This window comes from Rhineura floridana, chromosome 7, assembly GCF_030035675.1.
Source record: "Rhineura floridana isolate rRhiFlo1 chromosome 7, rRhiFlo1.hap2, whole genome shotgun sequence".
Classification (NCBI taxonomy): domain Eukaryota; kingdom Metazoa; phylum Chordata; class Lepidosauria; order Squamata; family Rhineuridae; genus Rhineura; species Rhineura floridana.
Window position 1 is genome coordinate 112,186,296 of NC_084486.1, and position 18,992 is coordinate 112,205,287.

Below are 18,992 nucleotides of genomic sequence, written 5' to 3' on the forward strand. Positions count from 1 at the left end.
AGCTCGCTGCACACTCTTTGTCTACAGGAGTGGTGGCACACAGAACTCTCTGGCTCCGTCACTGGCATACAGATACAATGGCAAGAGTAAATCTTTCCACTGCATCCTATGTGGCTCACAAACTATTTGGAATCGATGCATTGAAGGAGGTCCTGGTCAATCCCAAAAAAAAGAGGAAGCCTGTCTTGCTAACTACTCATCATGAGGAGAGACATCCCTTCAAAAGATACGTCCCCTATTCAATGCCTGCTACTTCTTATCAATCAGCTTTTTGCTCCTTTTGGAGAGCTAGGAAGACAGGGTAGGGGTTGCAACTTTCGCTCCAACCACTCCTACTGAAACACGTTACAGTTTCAAGGCAGACAACAAGTTCACTCAGGAGGAAGATTTGTCAACCCCTCTGCTTCCTCCAGGGGAGGCAGACAGCAGCACCAGTGACAATACTGATGCTCTACTCCCACCGGTTGGGGATCGCCTCCAACAGTTCTCTGCAGTGTGGAGGCAACATGCCGCAGACCGGTGGGTGCAGGACTCAATAGAGTCAGGTTACCAGATCGAGTTGTTGTTTCTCCCTCCCACCAGATTTGTTCTTTCCTCAGATCTCAATTCAGTCAACAAGGAACGGATAGTGCAAGAGTCCATAGAGCATCTTCTCCACATTCAGGCCTTCAAGGAGGTACCTCATGAAGAATGCTTCTCAGGGGTGTACTCCTTTTTCTTTGTGGTACCCAAATGAGACAAGTCATGGAGAACCATATTGGATCTCAAATTCCTGAATCATTATGTCAAGTATCAGAAATTCCAGATGGAATCCCTGTCGTCCATCAAAGCAGCACTGCAGCCCCAGGACTTCCTTGCTTCAGTATATTTAAAGGAGGCATATCTCCACATCCTGATCCATCCAGGTCACAGGAGATGTCTACATTTCGCCTATGGCAATCTTCATTTTCAGTACCGGGCCCTGCCATTTGGCTTCTCATCCACACTGAAGATCTTCACAAAAATCATGGTCACCCTGGTGGCACACCTCCATCTCCAGGGGGTCCATGTCTGTCCTTACCTGGATGGCCTCTTGATATGGTCGAAAACTGCTCAGAAGGCAGAAATGGACATCCAGTTAACTCTGGCTGTATTGCAGTTTCATGGGTTCCTCATCAATGCCAAGAAGAGCCATTTGTCTCCCACTCAACATATTCAGCATCTTGGCGCACTCATTGATATGCACACATCAACGATCTCTTTGTCCCTGGAGAGGATCTACAATGTTGCATCCACAGTTGCGGCTCTTCGCTCCTCTCCTTCAGCAGATTTAATGGCCATGGCCAAAGTCCTGGGTCTACTGGTTTCTATAATACAGATCAGTCCTTGGGCTCAGCATCATCCCAGGACCCTGCAGTGGACTCTACTGCCTTTGCAGGATGAGATTGTATCCAGTACTCACCGACCTGTTCATATACCCCAATCTCCCCAGTTGTCTCTCTGGTGTGTGTGAATTTCCAGAAGGGGGTGCCATTCAGAGATCCTCCATGAACGGTTGTAACTACAGATACCAGCCTGTTAGGCTGTGGTGTGTTGTGTGTGCGTGTGTGTGTGAGTGGCGCACAGTGTGTGTTTAGTGCCAAAGAGAAAACAAAGAAGAAAGTCCAGTCCTTTTGTTTAAGATGAGACTTTTACTGGCAAAGCTCAATAAGTTTAACAGACAGTTTCTAACGCCTTCCTTCACTAACATATACAACCCCCACACTGCTATTTCAGCTTCAAGGTTTTTATGGCTTCAGGGCCAGCCGCTGCGACCTTGGTATGCTCAGCCGTTTTAACCCCTTTTTAGTCTTTCTGGAAACCAGACTCATTCTATCCTCATCAGCCCCCACCTTTCCAGCAAAGACGTTTTATTTCCTTTACAGACATGTTTACAGACATTTTTCAACTATATTTTTACTGGTAGTTACTTGTTTGTTTTACACAGTTTTCATGTTACACATGCCTAGTTTGTCTACCAGTTTGTTGTATGTTTCCTCATTTACTGGTTTTGTCAGCACATCGGCTAGCATGTTCTTTGTGTTTACATATACCAGCTTTATGAATTGTTGCTGCACACACTCCCTAACGTGATGATATCTCACGCTGATGTGTTTAGTACATTTCGTATTTGCTTCTGACATGGCTAGGCTAATACACGTTTGGTTGTCTTCGTAGACAAGTATGGGTTTTCTGACTTCTATACGTGTTTCCTCCATTAACTGATCAAACCATCGCAGCTCATTACATGCCGCTGACAGGCTTATATACTCTGCCTCCGAACTGGATATTGGAACGACAGTTTGTTTCCTGCTGTACCAGTCTATGACTGAGCCATTATATAATATGAGCACACCAGACGTTGACCGACAGCTGGTTTGGTCACCGGCATGATCGGAATCCACATAACATTCCAAGTTACCCTCTTTGGTTACAGACAGGGTTATTCCTTTGTTTGATGAACCTTTCAGATATCTCAGTACCCTTTTCACCCCATTCCAGTTGTGCTCTGTGGGCTTTTCCACCCTCCTGCTCAAAATGCTGATGGCATTTGCTATGTCTGGACGTGTAGTCTTAACCAGAGCTTGGAAGATTACTTTTAAAAAGTAATAAATTACAGTTACAATTACTTGGCCCAAAAAAGTAGTAATCACCATTACAATTGCAATTGCTCTGAAAGTAACTGATTACTTTACTTTTTCTCAAAAGTAATCACTACAATTACATTTCAGTTACTTTTAAAAAAAAACTCCTACAAGGTGCTGGCCTTGGCTGCTGCACATCTAAGAAGCCTAAAACAATATTAAAAATAAACACACACACATAGGGGGTAGTAGAATAAAAAATTTTATCCGTAAGATTAACATAATGGCATAACAGAATCTCACATCCCCCCAAGCAATGAAGATACCCCAACTCTTGAAATCAAATTTTACACTTGAAATGCTTTTATAATATGTTTCTGTTATGTCTCAAAAGAACAAGATGCTCAAAGAGCATGTCAGACAAGGAATGTCTTTTTACAGTCATTACATTGCCACCAGTACTGAACAGGCGTTCTACTGCGGCGCTTGAAGGCATGCCTGTGTTGTGCTGCAAAAAACACCGCAGCACACGTGGAAAGCCATGGAGTGATGACACTTCCCTGCTGGGAGACCTCAGGTACCTCACCAGTTCCTCCTCAGCAGTGTCCACTGCTGACTTCTTGCCCTGGGGCAGAAAGTTAAAGAAGTCATCTTCTAAGTCATCTCCTTCCTGGTCTTTATCTGAAGACTGATCACTGTCCTCATTAAGTACACCCATCTTTATTTCAGCTTTCAACAAGGCTTCCATTGTGTATCTAAGAAAGAGAGAGGATATGTTAACACATATATGTTAGGAAACCATCATGTGCTCTTCATTTCCTGATGCTTGTTATGTCCCCTGGTTCAGGGTCCAGCCTGAGCCTGTGGATGATGACATGGAAGGTAGGAAGGTGACCAAGTCACCACACTCATGGGGCAGCACAGCAGACCCTTAAGGATTACCTGCAGTAACCCAAGGTTGTGATGAGGAGCCCCAGGAAGAAAAGGCCCAGCCCCTGCCTACCACCTTAAGCCCTCTGATGCCTCCCTTGAGACAACATTTCCCTTGGAGTAATCCACCCAAAGGGCTTCCCTAATGTTCTTACTTGTTGGTATGGGTGGCGGCCTGACACGATTTCAGCCAATCTAGTTTGAAGCGAGGGTGTAGGCAGGCTGCCAGAAGAAGCCTCTTGTCCTCCCAGATAGCTGCAAACCGCTTTCTTAGGGCTTCGCGCACACCTCTCAGCAGCTGAAAACAGTATGTGTACCTCTCAGGTTTGTTTTCCAGTCCTTCTAACTTGCGGTCCAGATCGCAGAGCGTTGGTAGCAAATACCCCATGAACATGCCGTTCTCCAGTTGCAGGATATCTAGGGACTGGGCTAGTGGCTCCATAATCTCTGTGTATTCCTGTACCACTTCAATCTCAGCAGCTGTGATCCTGGACAAGGAGCAGCGGTCCATTATGGCATGCATTTTTAGTGGCACAGTTGACAGGAGCTCATGTAGTTGCTTCAACGCATCAAAGGTGGAATTCCACCTGGTCCTATTCGGTACCTTCAGATACACACCACATTGCGCACGGGTATACTCAGCAATCTGGGCTGACTGGTTCTGCTTGGACCACAACTTGCTGCACTTTCCCATCAAGGAACAAAACTGTTTCTTGAAAGGACCAAGAAGACTACTTTTGGAGGAGTCAGAAAGCATGGCCTCTATGTCTTGTGTTGCCACAAGGTTGAGGGTGTGGCTAGCACATCTCTGGTGTGGTGGTAAAACAAAATCCTCTCCTGAGTCTGCAGCTTCTTCCTCTGCCTCAGGTCCTGTGTCCAGGATCTCACAGATAGGCACAAACTCCACCTCAGCCTCCTCCTCCTCCTGGTTATCACCATCATCGTCACTGGTGCCTGCAGCTTCCACTGGTTCTTTGGCCATGAAAACTCTGAACGCTTTCACAAAGTTGGAGCCATTGTCTGTAGTAGTGCACATAACTTTGTTGTGGATCCTGTACTGCACATGTACATCATGCAGTGCTTTTGAAAGGACATCGTATGTATGGCGCCCCTTCAGACGCTTACAAGCCAAGGCCCCGACTTCACGTTTCAGGGTAGTTGGGTTGATCCAGTGGGCTGTTACCCCAAAGTAACTCTTCTTGCCATTGGTCCAACAATCTGCAGTGGTTGCTATATATGCCACAGCACCCATTCGGTTTGCAAGAGTTTCTCTCATGTGGCATGCTCTCTTCTCAATTCTGTCTCTCAGAGTCTTGGCACATATGATGGTGAGATCTTTGGGGAGTCCAATGCGAACCAGATTAATGAATGATGGTTTGCCCACAGTCTGAAGTGGTAATGTCTCCTCTACAATGAAATCAATGATTCTCCTGTCGAGATTGCTCTGGGTGACAGGCTCCCTGCCAGATCCCCACCTCTCAAGGGTTGTCTGCTGCTGCTTCAGCATTTTGGGAGGAGGGGTGTCATGCATTGGTTCAGGAAGGCCACGTCTCCTTGCCTTTATTGCTTCTTCAATTGCTCTCAGCTTCTCAGGGTGTGCCCTCTGAGGAAGAAGAACAAAGCATGAATCCAAGAAAAAATGGAAGAGGAACTTCACAATTTAAACATAAATAGACAATGGACACTCTTGGAGGACCAGCATGACAAAGGCTTACCTCAAAATGTTTCTTCACATTGGATGAGGAGGAAACAGCTGATCTCAGATTTTTGATCCTTGGAAGGCAGTAATTGCATCGTACAACAACATTTTTCCCACTCTGGCTCACAAATGTACAAGCTTTCTCAAAGCCAAACCATGGTACTTGCTGTTCTGCAGATGTGGCTGTGGGCAACTGGCACTGCTTCATGCCCTCCTCCTCCTCGTGCACAGGGCCTCCTTTCTGAACCTCACTTTCTAGTTTTGCCTCCTCAGGATCAACAAGCTGTGACTCAAGTGGCCGCACTAACTGACTGCTGCTCTCAGCAGCAAAACCTGCAACAGGCGTCTCTGTAATGAACAAGAGATAATGCTCCTATATGGGTGAACTTCAGCTGTGATGTGCCCCCATCTCTTCCCCATGCTGCAAGATCCCCCAGTCAGAGTGGAAGTAAGCAGGTCGATAGCACAATTAAAAGAGATCCTGTTTGCATCATTTTTGCTCACTGAATAACCCTGCCTGGGCCAGTCTAACCTACTATCTCACAGGGTTGTTGTGAGAACAAAATGAGACTAGGGTTCAAATCCCCACATAGCCATGAAGCTCACTGGGTGACCTTGGGCCAGTCACTGCCTCTCAGCCTCATGAAAACCCTATTCATAGGGTCACCATAAGTTGGAATCAACTTGAAGGCGGTACATATATTTTTTATTTTGAATATGATGATTATGATAATAAATATGCAGCATTTCAAATTAATTCTGTATGAGAAGCATTCCATGCCAAGCTTGGAAAACCAAGGATGAGGTATAAAATGTAGACAAAAATACTTTTGACAAAATGCCATTTATCTTTTATATCTATATCTATAATTAGCAATATAGCTGAATGATGTATGTAAAGTATTTTTTCTGCCCCTTTTCTTTTTTATTAATATTTTAGTACTACTGCTAAAGTTCTGATGAAAGAATAAAGCATTCATTAGCCAAATTCAAATGATTAGAACACATCACATAAATTCCACTGAAGTTGGAGTTTTTGCCAGAAAATGAAAAAAACATATAACCTATGATAGCCCAATAGACAATCAGAACTAATATAAAACCCTATTGCTTCTCATTTGCAAATCTTGCAAGATCTAAGGTAACTCTAGATCATGTGAGTTCAGGTGATGCATGTTATGTACATTTGTATAGATATTAGCAGAGATTGTCAACAGTCTATCTCTCTCTGGGACTGGGAATCTCTTTCTCACAGAACATGAGTTTGAGAGCTGGGGGACTGAGAGGAGGAGCTGCAAGGACCCTACTTCTCACCTCATCTCTGCCAAGAACAAAAAAATCAGCCTTAAGCCATTTATTATACGCCTAATGATTTTTTATTTTTATTATTATTATTACTGAGACAGTTTTTGTCCCACATACAATTCAGTCTTGTGATTAAACAGGACAAAAATACAAATAAAAAGAAAGATGGAGTTCAAATAAATATACAATAAAAAGCTAGCCGGCATTTTAAAAGGCAGGAGTGCTCTGTCTGGATAAATACAGCACACAGGTATGTATGCATGGGAACAAGGGGAAGAGTTCAAAAAGGGGGGGAAGCAAGAGAAGTAGGCCAGAGCTTGGAAAAGTTACTTTTTTGAACTACAGCTCCCATCAGCCTAATCCAGTGGCCATGTTGCCTAGGGCTGATGGGAGTTGTAGTTCAAAAAAGTAACTTTTCCAAGCTCTGAGTAGGCCGAAGTTTCGGAAGTGCCTTGTGATTGATGGAGGGGGCGGCAGAGGCAAGGAGAGGCAGTGGGGAGGGCAGAACGGGGGGGCGGGGGGCAGAACGGGGGGGCAGAACGGTGCCGCGGGGACACACACACACACACACACACACAAATCATCGTCACTCACCTTCACAGCTCTTCGCCATTCTGCTGCTGCCTTCTCCGTTGTCCTTGCCCTGGCTTTTTCCTCCGGTGTCCATTTTGTCCTCTCAGACGCTAGCAGGCCTTGCCTATTCACCTCTTCCCTCGTGCATCCTAACACAGATCACAAGGGAAGAGAGAGTCTGTGCAGAGGTCCAATCAGTGTGAGGCACATGTCTTGTGTTAACCAATCATAGCCAGGAGCTGTCTTCCCCTTGTTCCCGCCCCCAAGTAACGTGCAACCTAACGTGGAAACGTTAAAGTTGCAGCTGAAAAGTAGGGAAATTACTAGTCGTTCCGTTACTTGCCAAATGTAATGGAATTACCCACTTGTTATTTAAAATTGTAACGAATTACAAGTAACTCGTTAAAAATAACGAGTTACTTCCAAGCTTTGGTCTTAACTATATATTGCAGCTTACCCACGATGCTTCTATACAGTTCTGGTTTGCTGTATGCCACTTCATTTGTTTCATGCTGAAAAGACACTGTCATAGGCGTCTTTACTGCATTACAGTCAGTCATCCCACAACTCACTAACAGCTGTTGTATTTTGCCTTCTTGGTGTAATATGAAACTCCCTTCATTATCACGCACTACATCGGTTCCCAGATAATGCCGTACTGGACCTAACCGTTTGGTGTCTACATATTGCTGTAGTGTATTAAAGAATACCATTTCTTCTTCTGTGTCTGTATGAATGTATAGGATATCATCCACGTACATTAGACAGTACGTGGTTTTGTCTCCCTGTTGTTTCATGTAAACACGAGTCAGCAATACAATGCTTAAATCCCATAGCCTCCAAAACCTCATCTAGTTTCCTGTTCCAGCAGCACGCACTTTGCTTGAGACCATACAGTGATTTGCGCAATGCACATACCAGCTCTGGTTGTTTTTCGTACCCTGGTGGTTGTACCATGTAAATCTCCTCATCTAATTCCCCGTGCAAGAACGCAGTTTTAATGTCATAGTGGAACACATGCATCCCCTTCATTGCTGCTACCTTTAAGAGGAGTCTGATGGACTCATGTTTAATCACTGGGGCAAATATGGCATCATAGTCTGTTCCATATTGCTGCGAAAAACCTTTCGCAACCAAACGTGCCCTGTACCTCAGCACTTCACCTGTGCTAGACCTCTTCCGTTTAAAAACCCATTTACATCCTATGGCTGTTTTACCTGGTGGAAGTGTTGCCATTATCCACGTTTTGTTACGTTCCATGGCATCCAATTCCTCCCTCATGGTTTCCTGCCATTTGGCTTGTTCAGCTTCAGGCATTTGCCTGATTTCATGTATGTTTGTGGGTTCCCTTTCTGTTGCCTCTGGAGCTGTCACGCTACAATGAACAGCCACAGGCAACGCTGCATTAGACTGCGATACCGAGGGCAGTGTCTTATTCCCAGCCCTCTCACCAATATTCCAAGCATCCTCAGCAATGCCCATGCGGACATGGAACAGGGAATGTCTGAGAATCCCTTTTATGTAACTCCTATTCCCTTTACTTATTGTGCAAGTCCCCTTTTCGAATTTTACCACATATCCCATGCTGTTTACTTTTGCTACAGAAAGGATATTACTATCCAGATCAGGAACACATAACACGTCTGTCATGATTGTATTCAGTACATTTAAATACACAGTACCCCTTCCCACAACTTGCCTTAACGTGCCATCAGCCAGCAAAACAGATTCCTTTGTGGTACGCATAGTTTTATATGAGTTTGTGTTCTTTATCATGCTATGGGTGGCTCCCGAATTCACAACCCAATCAGCACTTTCATCATCCTTCTTCTTGGCACTTGCCATTTTTATCACTTGTACATATGACTGTCTATGTCCATACCTTTTGTTCATACAGTCTCTTTGCAAATGTTGTCTTGATCTGCATTTAGAACACGCCTTAAGTCCAAAAGTCTTCGTTTCTTTGTCACTTCTTTCAGTTCTTCTGTCATGTTTTTTGTTTGTCTCTGCACGTCTCTCCCATTCTTGGATCAGTTTCCCTTCAACGTATTGTGGTGTCAATCCATCATCAGGCATCGCTTCAGGAGAGTTAATTAGGGGATCCCAGGTGGAGTCCAGCGATGACAGCATTATATAAACTTGCTGTAATGGAGAATGTACGACCTCTCTCTCCTGTAACTCTGTAAACAACCTTTTCATTTCAAGCAAATGAGTAGACATCGATACACTCTCTGTCAGTCTCATTTGGTGCAGTTTGCGCACCAAATAAATCTTGCTACTTGACGTCTTCCTGATATGCACGTCTCTCAAATTGTCCCACATCTCTTTCGCTGTTTGTTTATATTGGATGTGCAGTAGCTGTGAGTCATCCACGGCCAGAATCAAAAACGATCTCGCCTTTTCCTCCATACGTATCCAAGGAGCCGGCGGTGGGGCAGCCGGTGGAGCATTCTCTATTACTCGCCATACGTCTTCCTTTGTCAGGAATGCTTCCATTTGCATTTTCCAGCAGGAATAATTCTGCTCATTGAGGTGTTCCAAAGGCATTCCAGCAGATAAGGTTACAGCCATCGCTCTTGTTTTGCCAGTTAGTCCTGTCAGCTTCCTGTCAGCTCTCTGTCCTTCGGCTTTCCACAGCTTCCCGATCCCGACGATATACAACTCTTTCTTCACTTGCGTTTATGTTTGCACTTTGCACGCGCTCTTTGCCACTCTTCCTGGGCCCATAACCCTTGTTGTGTGTGCGTGCGTGTGTGTGAGTGGCGCACAGCGTGTGTTTAGTGCCGAAGAGAAAACAAAGAAGAAGTCCAGTCCTTTTGTTTAAGATGAGACTTTTATTGGCAAAGCTCAATAAGTTTAACAGACAGTTTCTAACGCCTTCCTTCACTAACATATACAACCCCCACACTGCTATTTCAGCTTCAAGGTTTTTATGGCTTCAGGGCCAGCCGCTGCGACCTTGGTATGCTCAGCCGTTTTAACCCCTTTTTAGTCTTTCTGGAAACCAGACTCATTCTATCCTCATCATGGTGGCCATTGCCTGGGCAACTACATCCAAGGACAGTGGTCAGATCAGGAATCTCACCACAGTATCAACTGGCTGGAGCGTCAGGCAGCCAGCCTTCCCATACAGCACTTCACTATCAAGTTCAATCTTCTTCACGTCCTGTTGCACACCAACAACACTATTGTGAAGGCACACTTCAACCAGCAGGGGGGCATGCATTCTCGAAGTCTGCAGCTCGAGGCTCCTTTCTCTTCAACTGGGTGGAACTACACCTTCTGTCAGTGCAGGCAGAGCATCTGAGTGGCAACTTAAATCTCACAGCATATTGGCTCAGCAGACGATAACACTGGGAGGATGGAAGCTGCATCTGTGGATCTTCACAAGGATCAAACATTTTTGCAAGATAACTCCCGATCCTGTTTGCTTCTCACTATAACTATGAAGTACTTTGTTTCTTCGTGAGGTACCATGTGGATAAGGCAGAAGGATTGGATGCCCTGTCAATGCACTGGCCTTAGGACCTTCCCCCCAGTGCCCCTCATTGTACATTGCCTTCAAAAGCTATAGGTGGAGAGGGCAGAGGTTATCCTAGTGGTGATATTCTGGCCTCGGCGCCCGTGGTTTTCAGAACTTCTCCACCTCTTGACTGCCACTCCATGGAAGTTGCCCTGCAGTGGGACCTTCTCTCACAGGGTCATCATTCATCCAGAACCTGCATGGTTGAAACTGACGGCTTGGTGCTGGAGCACCAGTTCCTGAGACACTCTGGCCTTTCTTCAGACGTAATTGATACCTACCTTGCAGCATGGCGGCCTTCTGTGAGAAGGGTCTACCAATCAGCTTGAAGACCTTTGCTCTGTGGTGTTCACATAAGGACCTACATCCTTCTAGAGCACAGATCCCTCACATTCTGGCATTTTTGCAAGATGGCCTCTGACTGGGCCTTAAAGTGAATATCTTATGCCAACACATCTCAGCCATTTCTTCTGTCTTGTCACTTCATTCTTCAGGAATAGTTGGGTCTCATCCACTTGTCAAAGGTTTTCTTCAGGGCTGTGGAGTCGGAAGCAATTTTGGGTGGAGTCGGAGTGGGTAGAAATGTACCGACTCCGGCTTCAAAATAAAAACTTTCATAGGAATTTAGGGAAGTTTTCTTGTTCAGAAATTTTAATCAAATAAATATATTTTATGTTCTATCAATCTAGCCTGATTTACGTGGTGGTGATGAAATGCCTTGTGCTACCATTTTACTACAGTAAATTTGTTATTACTAGTTAATATACATTTGCCATTTATGAAGGAGTTGGAGTCAGACAGTAGAAAAATAGAGGAGTCGGAGTCGAAGGTTTGGCGTACCGACTCCACAGCCCTGGTTTTCTTCTTGAGGCAGCTGCCTCTTGTCCACCAGCTGTCTATCATTTTCCCACATGGAACCTCCACAAGATCATGCAGGCACTACAGCACCTGCCATTTGAACCTTTAAACACAGTACCTCTGCATATACTTTTATTGAAGGTTCTCTTCTTGGTGGCAATCACCTCAGCACGAAGAATTTCAGAATTGAATGCTTTCAGTGGCCAGACATCTCTGTTTTCCATGTGGACAGAGTAATTCTTCATACGGACCCAACTTTTACCCCTAAGGTGGACTTGGTGTATCATCACCAACAAGAACTGATTCTTCCTACTTTTTGCCCCACTCCAATCCATCCACAAGAAAAGGCGTTGCACTTGCTGGACTTCCAGTGAGCATTAAAGGTTTATATTCAATGATCAAAAGAATGTTGACAGACTGAATTGCTCTTTGTGTCCTTCCACCCAAAGACTATGGGTAAACATGTATCATCAGCCACCCTTGCTGGCTGGCTTAAAGCTTGTATTAGTGTGGCTTACGAGTCTTCACAGCTTCCTGTTCCTTCACATGTTATGGCTTATTCTACTAGGGCGACAGTGGCTTCTGCTGCTTTTGCCATCAACGCTCCCTTGTTGGAGATTGCAGGGCAGCTGCCTGGTCCTCCCCAAATACCTTTATCTCCCACTACAAGATAGATAAATATGCATCTTCAGAAGCCGTCTTCAGCAGACATGTGCTACAGCATGTTACCATCCATACCTGAAGCATATCTGATGGCCTTCTTGCTATGTGATTTCTTGTTCAATCTTGGGCAGCTTCCCACCCTTTGCCTTTGGATGCTTTGGTACATCCCATCTGATGGTCTGTTCTCCAGGGAGAAGGGGCTGTTGGCCTTACCTGAATGTAGTTTCTCCTGGAGAACAGACCATGAGGACCCACCCATGGGAGGAAATGGGAATCGCAGACTGGCTGCCTGAGGTTGGGAGTAACATGCTGTTTTCTTGCTCACATTAAGTTTATATAATATGTTCTTGAGAAGTGTTTTATTCTCAATATTCATTGGGGAGTTTTTTCATGAAATAAATGATGAATTCTTCTCTTTTGGAGTTGTCGTTATTTGGCTTTATTTATTTTATTTATTTATTATTTGATTTATATCCTGCCTTTCCTCCCAGCAGGAGCCTTTAAGAGGAAGTAGTATTAATTAATGTATAGGGTTGTTTGCCTTGTTCTTATCTCTGGGTGTCTATCATCTTTAAGTGTGTATTAAATTGTCATCATTGCAGTATCCTTCAGGCTATTCAGTGAATGGTCTGGGGTCTCGCAAGGGTTGCTACTTCCTCAAATAACATACAACTTCTGCCTGCTGACTCTAGGTGGCATGTTTTCCCATCTGATGTTCTGTTCTCCAGGAGAAACTATGTTCAGGTAAGGCCAGTGGCCCGGTATCTGTGCTTAATGCTCCTCTGTTCTTTTTACAGGGAAATGTATAAAAGAGCACAAGGAAGAACTCGTATTGGGAAAAAGAATTTCAAAAAGCGTTGGTTCTGTTTGACAAGTAGAGAGCTCACTTATCACAAGCAACAAGGTATGAATATTTATTTGTGACTTTAGCATTTTAAGCTACAGAACATGGTCTGTTTATCTGTGGTATGCAAACTTCATTCTTTCAAAACAGTAGTTACTGTTGGCGAGTGCGTGTGTAGGTCAGACGTGGTTTGAATCCAAAAGCCGTTTAGAACAGGAATAAGACAGGCCAGGCAAGTTTCATGTAAGAGTCTTTACTAGGCAAAGACATTAGACACATCTTTCTCCATTGACATTTCTTCCCCCACTCTGAGTTCCTGCCAGTTCCCACCTTATCACACTCTCAGTCAGCCACACTGACCTTGATTGTCTGGAACTCTGTTCTCACAGCTTAACCCTTCTGCTTCAGGTTTCTCTCTCTCTGCTAAAAAACCTTGTCTGTGAGTCTCACAACCTGCGTCACTGACCAACAGTTACATGTGTTAGAACATATTCCTGTTTATATTCAGAGTGGAACAAAGTAATAATACTTAATCTTCCATCTTTTGAAGGTATTTTTTAATTTAATCTCATATTTTATTCCCATAACTACTTCCTGCCTTACCCAAGAAAGGACTCTGCCCTTGCATGTATGTTAACCATTACAGGGTCACAAGCATATGCTTTTCTATTGCATTTACCACTTGCCTTCCAAGAAATGAAAAATGGAATGTAAGAACTAGAGTTCACTTCCAATTTCTGCAGAGTAGTATGTTTTACTAAGAATTTATATCCAGTGTTACCGTAATCTATTATCCTAATTTATTGTGTTCTTTTCCAGTTTGTTCCAATTCACTAATTTTTATTTATACAGATAAAGAACCTATTTACACCATTCCAATCAGAAATATCCTTGCAGTGGAAAAACTTGATGAGAGTTCCTTTAACAAGAAAAATGTAAGTGGGGTCTAATTTTGAACTACCATTTAAAGAATACGCTTATTTTAAATTGACTGCTTCAGAGTACACACCAATTCAGGCTTGTTTGTACCAGGGTGTGTGCTTTTGAAAAATAAAATTATAAAATTGTTATTTACGTGCAGTGATGCCATATTTTAAAAAAATATGTGTCAACCATATTGTAGATCAGGAGTTGGAAACCTGATCTGACCAGCAGGCCAGATCCTTTTCTCCCCTCCCCCTTACAGGCCAAGTTTGACAAGTGAGCAGAGCTGCCTACCTATGAAACACAGACATCAGGTGATGATCGTTGGGACTTCAAAGCACCGCACAAGCCTTGCAAAGAACCCTGTGCCATGCTTTGATACCCTACTGATCAGCAGGCTTGAAGTCTATCACTTGATGGATGATGACTTTAAACCTGCATTCTGCAGCAATCAACTGGGTGATCAGGTTCCCCACAGCTAATCCAGCTGTGCCTCTACCTTCCCCACACCTGATGTTACATATGATATTAGTTGTGGAGCAGTTTGGTGTGTTTTGGGGGAAATGGCTCTGCGGGCCAAATGTGGCCCATAGGCTGGAGGTTCCTTGCTGTTGTTGTTGATGGAACTCACCATATAATTAAGGGAAATACTGTGGAATAACCTACTAAGTCAACAAGACTTGAGAGGTCTAACACTGATAAAGATGTCCAAGCAACTAATATGCATCTGCTGAAGTATGAATGGCCTTAAGCAAAAGCATTGGCTTTCCTGAAATATATAACTGATAAAGCTTTTGTAAAATAAAATAAAAACTACTTCTAATTTGGAGATCTAAGGACCCTTGAAGATAAATGCTTAATTGAAAAATAATTGAAGACATAATCTTACAAAGACTTACTTGTCTTATAATCTTCATTCATATATACTCAGTGCGCTATTACTTACAATGCCCTAATATGGCAAAAGAATGACCTCATCTGCCAGTACTTCATATTGCATCAGTAAAATGTATAGACAAATAATACACAACAATGGCAAGAAAGTGAATGTAAGAAAAAAATGAACAGTGTATACATTATTGGAGTCCTACGCTAGTTATATAATTGCCATCCATGGGCTCCTGCTAGGAGGAACGGCAGAATATAAATTAAATAATAAATAAATAAATCCAACCAAGGTCATCACTAAGCTTACGGGGCATTAATAAATACAAGGCAGGTTCAGTTTCATATTTTATTTTTCATATTTTGTTCCAGTTAAGAATGTTTTGATACTTCCCATTAATGATTATTTTCCACAATCAGGTACAGCTTAAAACATAAGGGGCAAGATCCAACATAATGTTTGTGGAAGAAGCAAGAGAGTTGTCATTGAGCAAGCTGTTGTTATTGCACAACTGGAAGTAGTGTAACAATTCAAACCAGTATATGATAGGTTAACACTGTGCAACACTTTCATCAGCCCAAGTCACCCATTAAATTCATCTGATGTACTATACAAAGAGCAAGACTTTCTCTAGTCAGATGGGTGTTGTGCTAGTGGACTGCCATAATTGGGTTTCACCCAAATGCTATAGATTTCTGAGCATACTGAAAGTTGTTTCCTGGTTAGAATAAAAGATGGTGTGGATAAGGAGAAGGGTGGAGTGATAAATAACAATGTGGCAGGAGAAAGAACTAAGCAGATGAAAGATGTAGCAATGCAGGCCCACTAGTGAGTGACAGAAAAAAGTTCATAAAAGTGTTAAATAAAACAGCCAATGAACAAAACCTTGTGCTGCTTGTTATCATTTAGCGTCCCCTAAATCCTCCGTGGCGCAGAGTGGTAAGCGGCGGTAATGCAGACGAAGCTCTGCTCACGGCCGGAGTTTGATTCCAATGAAAGGAGGAAGTCGAATCTCCGGTAAAAGGGGTCGAGGTCCACTCAGCCTTCCATCCATCCGTGGTTGGTAAAATGAGTACCCGGCATACGCTGGGGGGTAAAGAAAGGCTGGGGAAAGAACTGGCAAACCCACCCCATATATATGGTCTGCCTAGTAAACGTCGCAAGACGTCACCCTAAGAGTCGGAAACGACTCGCACTACAAGTGCGGGGACACCTTTACTTTTTTAAATAAATTATGTTGGTTGCTGAATGAAAAAGATAATTTCTTTTTCAGATGTTTCAAGTGATACATGTTGAAAAGCCACTCTACGTGCAGGCAAATAATTGTGTGGAGGCTAGTGAGTGGATAGAAGCTCTCTGTAGGGTGAACAAATGCAATCAAAGGAGACTGAGTGTTTACCATCCCTCGGCTTTTCTGAATGGAAACTGGCTTTGCTGTAAGGCTACATCAGAGAACACAGTAGGTTGTACACCATGCACTGCGTAAGTAACTTCTGTAAAGAAAAGTGTATACTTGTTTGGGAATAGAAATAAGATTGGACATTGTTTTTTAAGTCATTCCTTGCCATGCTTCTTGCCCAAAAAAGGTATCCTATCAGACTAGTGTGTTTGGCCAGGGCCATATGTTATATTTCTTGATAGAAAATCATTAGAAGAATGTCCCATTATCCATCAGATCTGGTTACCCAAACTACATGGGTTATGGTTCATATGATGCATGGATCAGTCATAGAACTGCCCTTTGGGAATTGTAACTTTCAGCCTTCATACACTGAGTGTTTCCCTGACAACAGCAAAAAGCTTGACACTGCTGCCATTTTTGACAGCAGCCCTAACATGAATAATCTGAATGTAATGATATACAGAGGAAAAACTTCCCATCAGTTATATTGGCAGATATATCAGATGATTACCAGTACAAGTAATCATCTGATGTAGTTACTATACGTTAATCTGTCTCTTGTCTCATGCTAGTCTGGGAGGCATTTGGAGGCTGACTTTGGATGTTGTTAAACCATACAATAGAGCTACATTAACAAGCGGAAGGGAGCCTTGAGTTTGTGCACTCTTCTCTAGCGGAGCTCCAAGGAGGAGATCAGAAGCATCCACTTCCTATTTTAAACTAACAGAAGTTAAACCAGTTGTAATGTAACAATAAACTCCTGTTAGTCTGAAACAGTGTGTGTGATTGCGGTCTCCTCCTCACAGCCACACTGGTGGAAAAGAGATTAAGGGGGGAGATGAAAACCCAAAGCCCATTCATTTAGTTTAGCAGATGGTCCAAAACATTCAGGAAGCAGCAATAATCCTCTCACAGTTAAGCTTAGTGCATCCCAGCCAAGTACGAAATGAGAGACTGACTCTTTCTTCCCACGCCAAGTCTTCTGCACTCTGAGTGTTTCGGCTTCAATCTTTCACATCAGAAATCTTGATCTTATGCATCTACAGATTTGATTGTTTATTTCATTGATTTTGACTGTTAATTTGCTTAAGATTCCTTTAGGCAGCAGACCTAGTCTTAATCCTTTAGGTGGTGTTAATTCATAGGACAGCTACTGCTATCAGGGCCCAAGATGGGGGTGGGGAGAAAGGGTATACTTTACCAGGGTCCAGACAGCCAGGAGGCCTGGCCTAGGCTACAGCCCTTACAGGGGATGGGGGAGGGGATTGAGGCTAAATTGTAGATCATGCTTCAGGGTGTATATAGAAGTTTGTTTTCCTGTATCTGTCTACCTATTGTGACATTTGCTAGACTCAATCAGAAGCAATGTTAGAGCAGACCAGGCAACATTCTGAACAGTGGGTTTCTGACCCAGGCCCTTCTCTAGAACAGAGAGTGTGCACTTGTTAAGTTAAAGTAGGATTTGTAGCTTGAGAGATTCCTATATGACATAGTCTTTCAAGATCTACTAGTCCCTGAGTTCTGGAGGGGCAATCACCATCATAATCAGCGACACTGATACCAGTGATGGTGGGAGCTAGATGTATGTGTTAAGCTTCATTAGATAACAGCTTGTAACATAAAATGAAGGAGATATATACATTATAAACTTTAATTGCAGAGGTGTACCTGCTGACATTCAAATAGAGATTGATGGGGATCGAGAAACGGAGAGAATCTACTCACTTTTTGCTCTCAATATGGCAAAGCTGCAGAAGATGGAAGGTACAGATATACTTATTAAATCAAGTAGCACTGATTTCTTAGAAATAGTAGTGTTGGAGAAAAATAAGTCCTATATAAGCTCGTAGCAGTTTCCTATAGACAATATATTTTATATGTTACATGGGAAAACCACATCAGATACACCCTTTCAGCTATTTAGGCTGAAATTGTTCTGTCAGTATAAATTTCAGTTACTGCATATGTGTTAATATGTGTACATCAACACCATCTTTTGGGCTTACAGACTTGATGGGAAAACTTGTTTAAGTTATTGCAGTGAGTATTACAAATAGAAACCAGTTGTTTTTGTTGGGTTTTTTTACAGAAAACTCTGTAGTTATCACCCTGTTCCAGAATAACAGATTATTTAACAAATTGTTAATTTTTTGAGACTTGGGCTGTAATCCAATACATGTCTCCTCAGAAGTAAGCTCCACTGGGTTCAATGGGACTTGCTCCCAGGGAAGTGTGTATTGGATTGCAGTTTCAGAGTGAGTGGTGAATAGCTTCCTCTTATGTCCAGTAAAGTTCTCTTCTTCCCTCATTATTTTTAAAAACCCAATATCTTTTATATACATTTCTACTTCTGAACATGTAGAAAAATAGAGGTTTAAAACTTCTCTAATGTTGTATGTACTTATTTTTAGAGGCTTGTGGAAGTATAGCAGTCTATCAAGGTCCACGGAAGGAACAAGATGACTATTCTAATTTCAAAATTGAGGACTCAGTAGCAACTTTTCAAACTCTTCAACAAATAATATCTGCTGCAGAAAAGTTGGACGAGCATCATGACAGATATCGGAAGAAAAGATCATCTAGTGCTAAATATGGCAGCGAGTAAGTATTGTATGTACTTCTACCTTTAGTGTGAGTCTGCCACATGACAAACCAAATATATCTGAAATATCGCCCAACAGATTTTTTGTCAAAGTAAATCATGCAAATAAGCCCTAAATCCAAATATATGCCATCACATCTACATACTTAGAATAGATTATTACAGAGAAGAGTTGCATCA

At 42.9% G+C, this 18,992-nt stretch overlaps 2 protein-coding genes across 8 annotated transcripts in view; one reads left to right on the forward strand and one right to left on the reverse strand.

Moving 5' to 3' along the window:
- The window catches only part of RASA2 (RAS p21 protein activator 2), a 98,111-nt gene that overhangs the window by 66,419 nt on the left and 12,700 nt on the right, over positions 1-18,992 (forward strand). For 5 of the 6 annotated variants that reach the window (XM_061636886.1, XM_061636883.1, XM_061636884.1 and 2 more), the window contains 5 exons: positions 12,952-13,058; positions 13,851-13,933; positions 16,082-16,290; positions 17,871-17,974; positions 18,622-18,811. In XM_061636886.1, the coding sequence (XP_061492870.1) occupies positions 12,952-13,058; positions 13,851-13,933; positions 16,082-16,290; positions 17,871-17,974; positions 18,622-18,811 (693 nt within the window). Of the gene's footprint in view, positions 1-12,951; positions 13,059-13,850; positions 13,934-16,081; positions 16,291-17,870; positions 17,975-18,621; positions 18,812-18,992 lie in introns of those variants that run through there. The other variant, XM_061636887.1, reaches the window with a different exon arrangement.
- On the reverse strand, positions 2,908-4,257 carry LOC133388503 (uncharacterized). Of its 2 annotated transcripts, none has more exons than XM_061634467.1 (2): positions 3,851-4,257; positions 2,908-3,358 (listed from the first exon to the last, which is right to left on the reverse strand). In XM_061634467.1, the coding sequence occupies exons 1-2, from the start codon at positions 4,225-4,227 to the stop codon at positions 2,968-2,970; spliced, it is 768 nt and encodes a 255-aa protein (XP_061490451.1). In that variant the 5' UTR covers positions 4,228-4,257; the 3' UTR covers positions 2,908-2,967. The 2 variants fall into 2 exon arrangements, with proteins under 2 accessions (XP_061490451.1, XP_061490450.1); XM_061634466.1 differs by having other exon boundaries at positions 3,689-4,257.

Excerpts from the sequence above, each read along its gene's own strand:
- LOC133388503 (XM_061634466.1), bottom strand. The coding sequence starts at position 4,227 with ATGGGAAAGTGCAGCAAGTTGTGGTCCAAGCAGAACCAGTCAGCCCAG. Across the intron at positions 3,359-3,688 it reads GCCGCCACCCATACCAACAA|ATACACAATGGAAGCCTTGT; the intron begins GTAAGAACATTA and ends TCTCTTTCTTAG.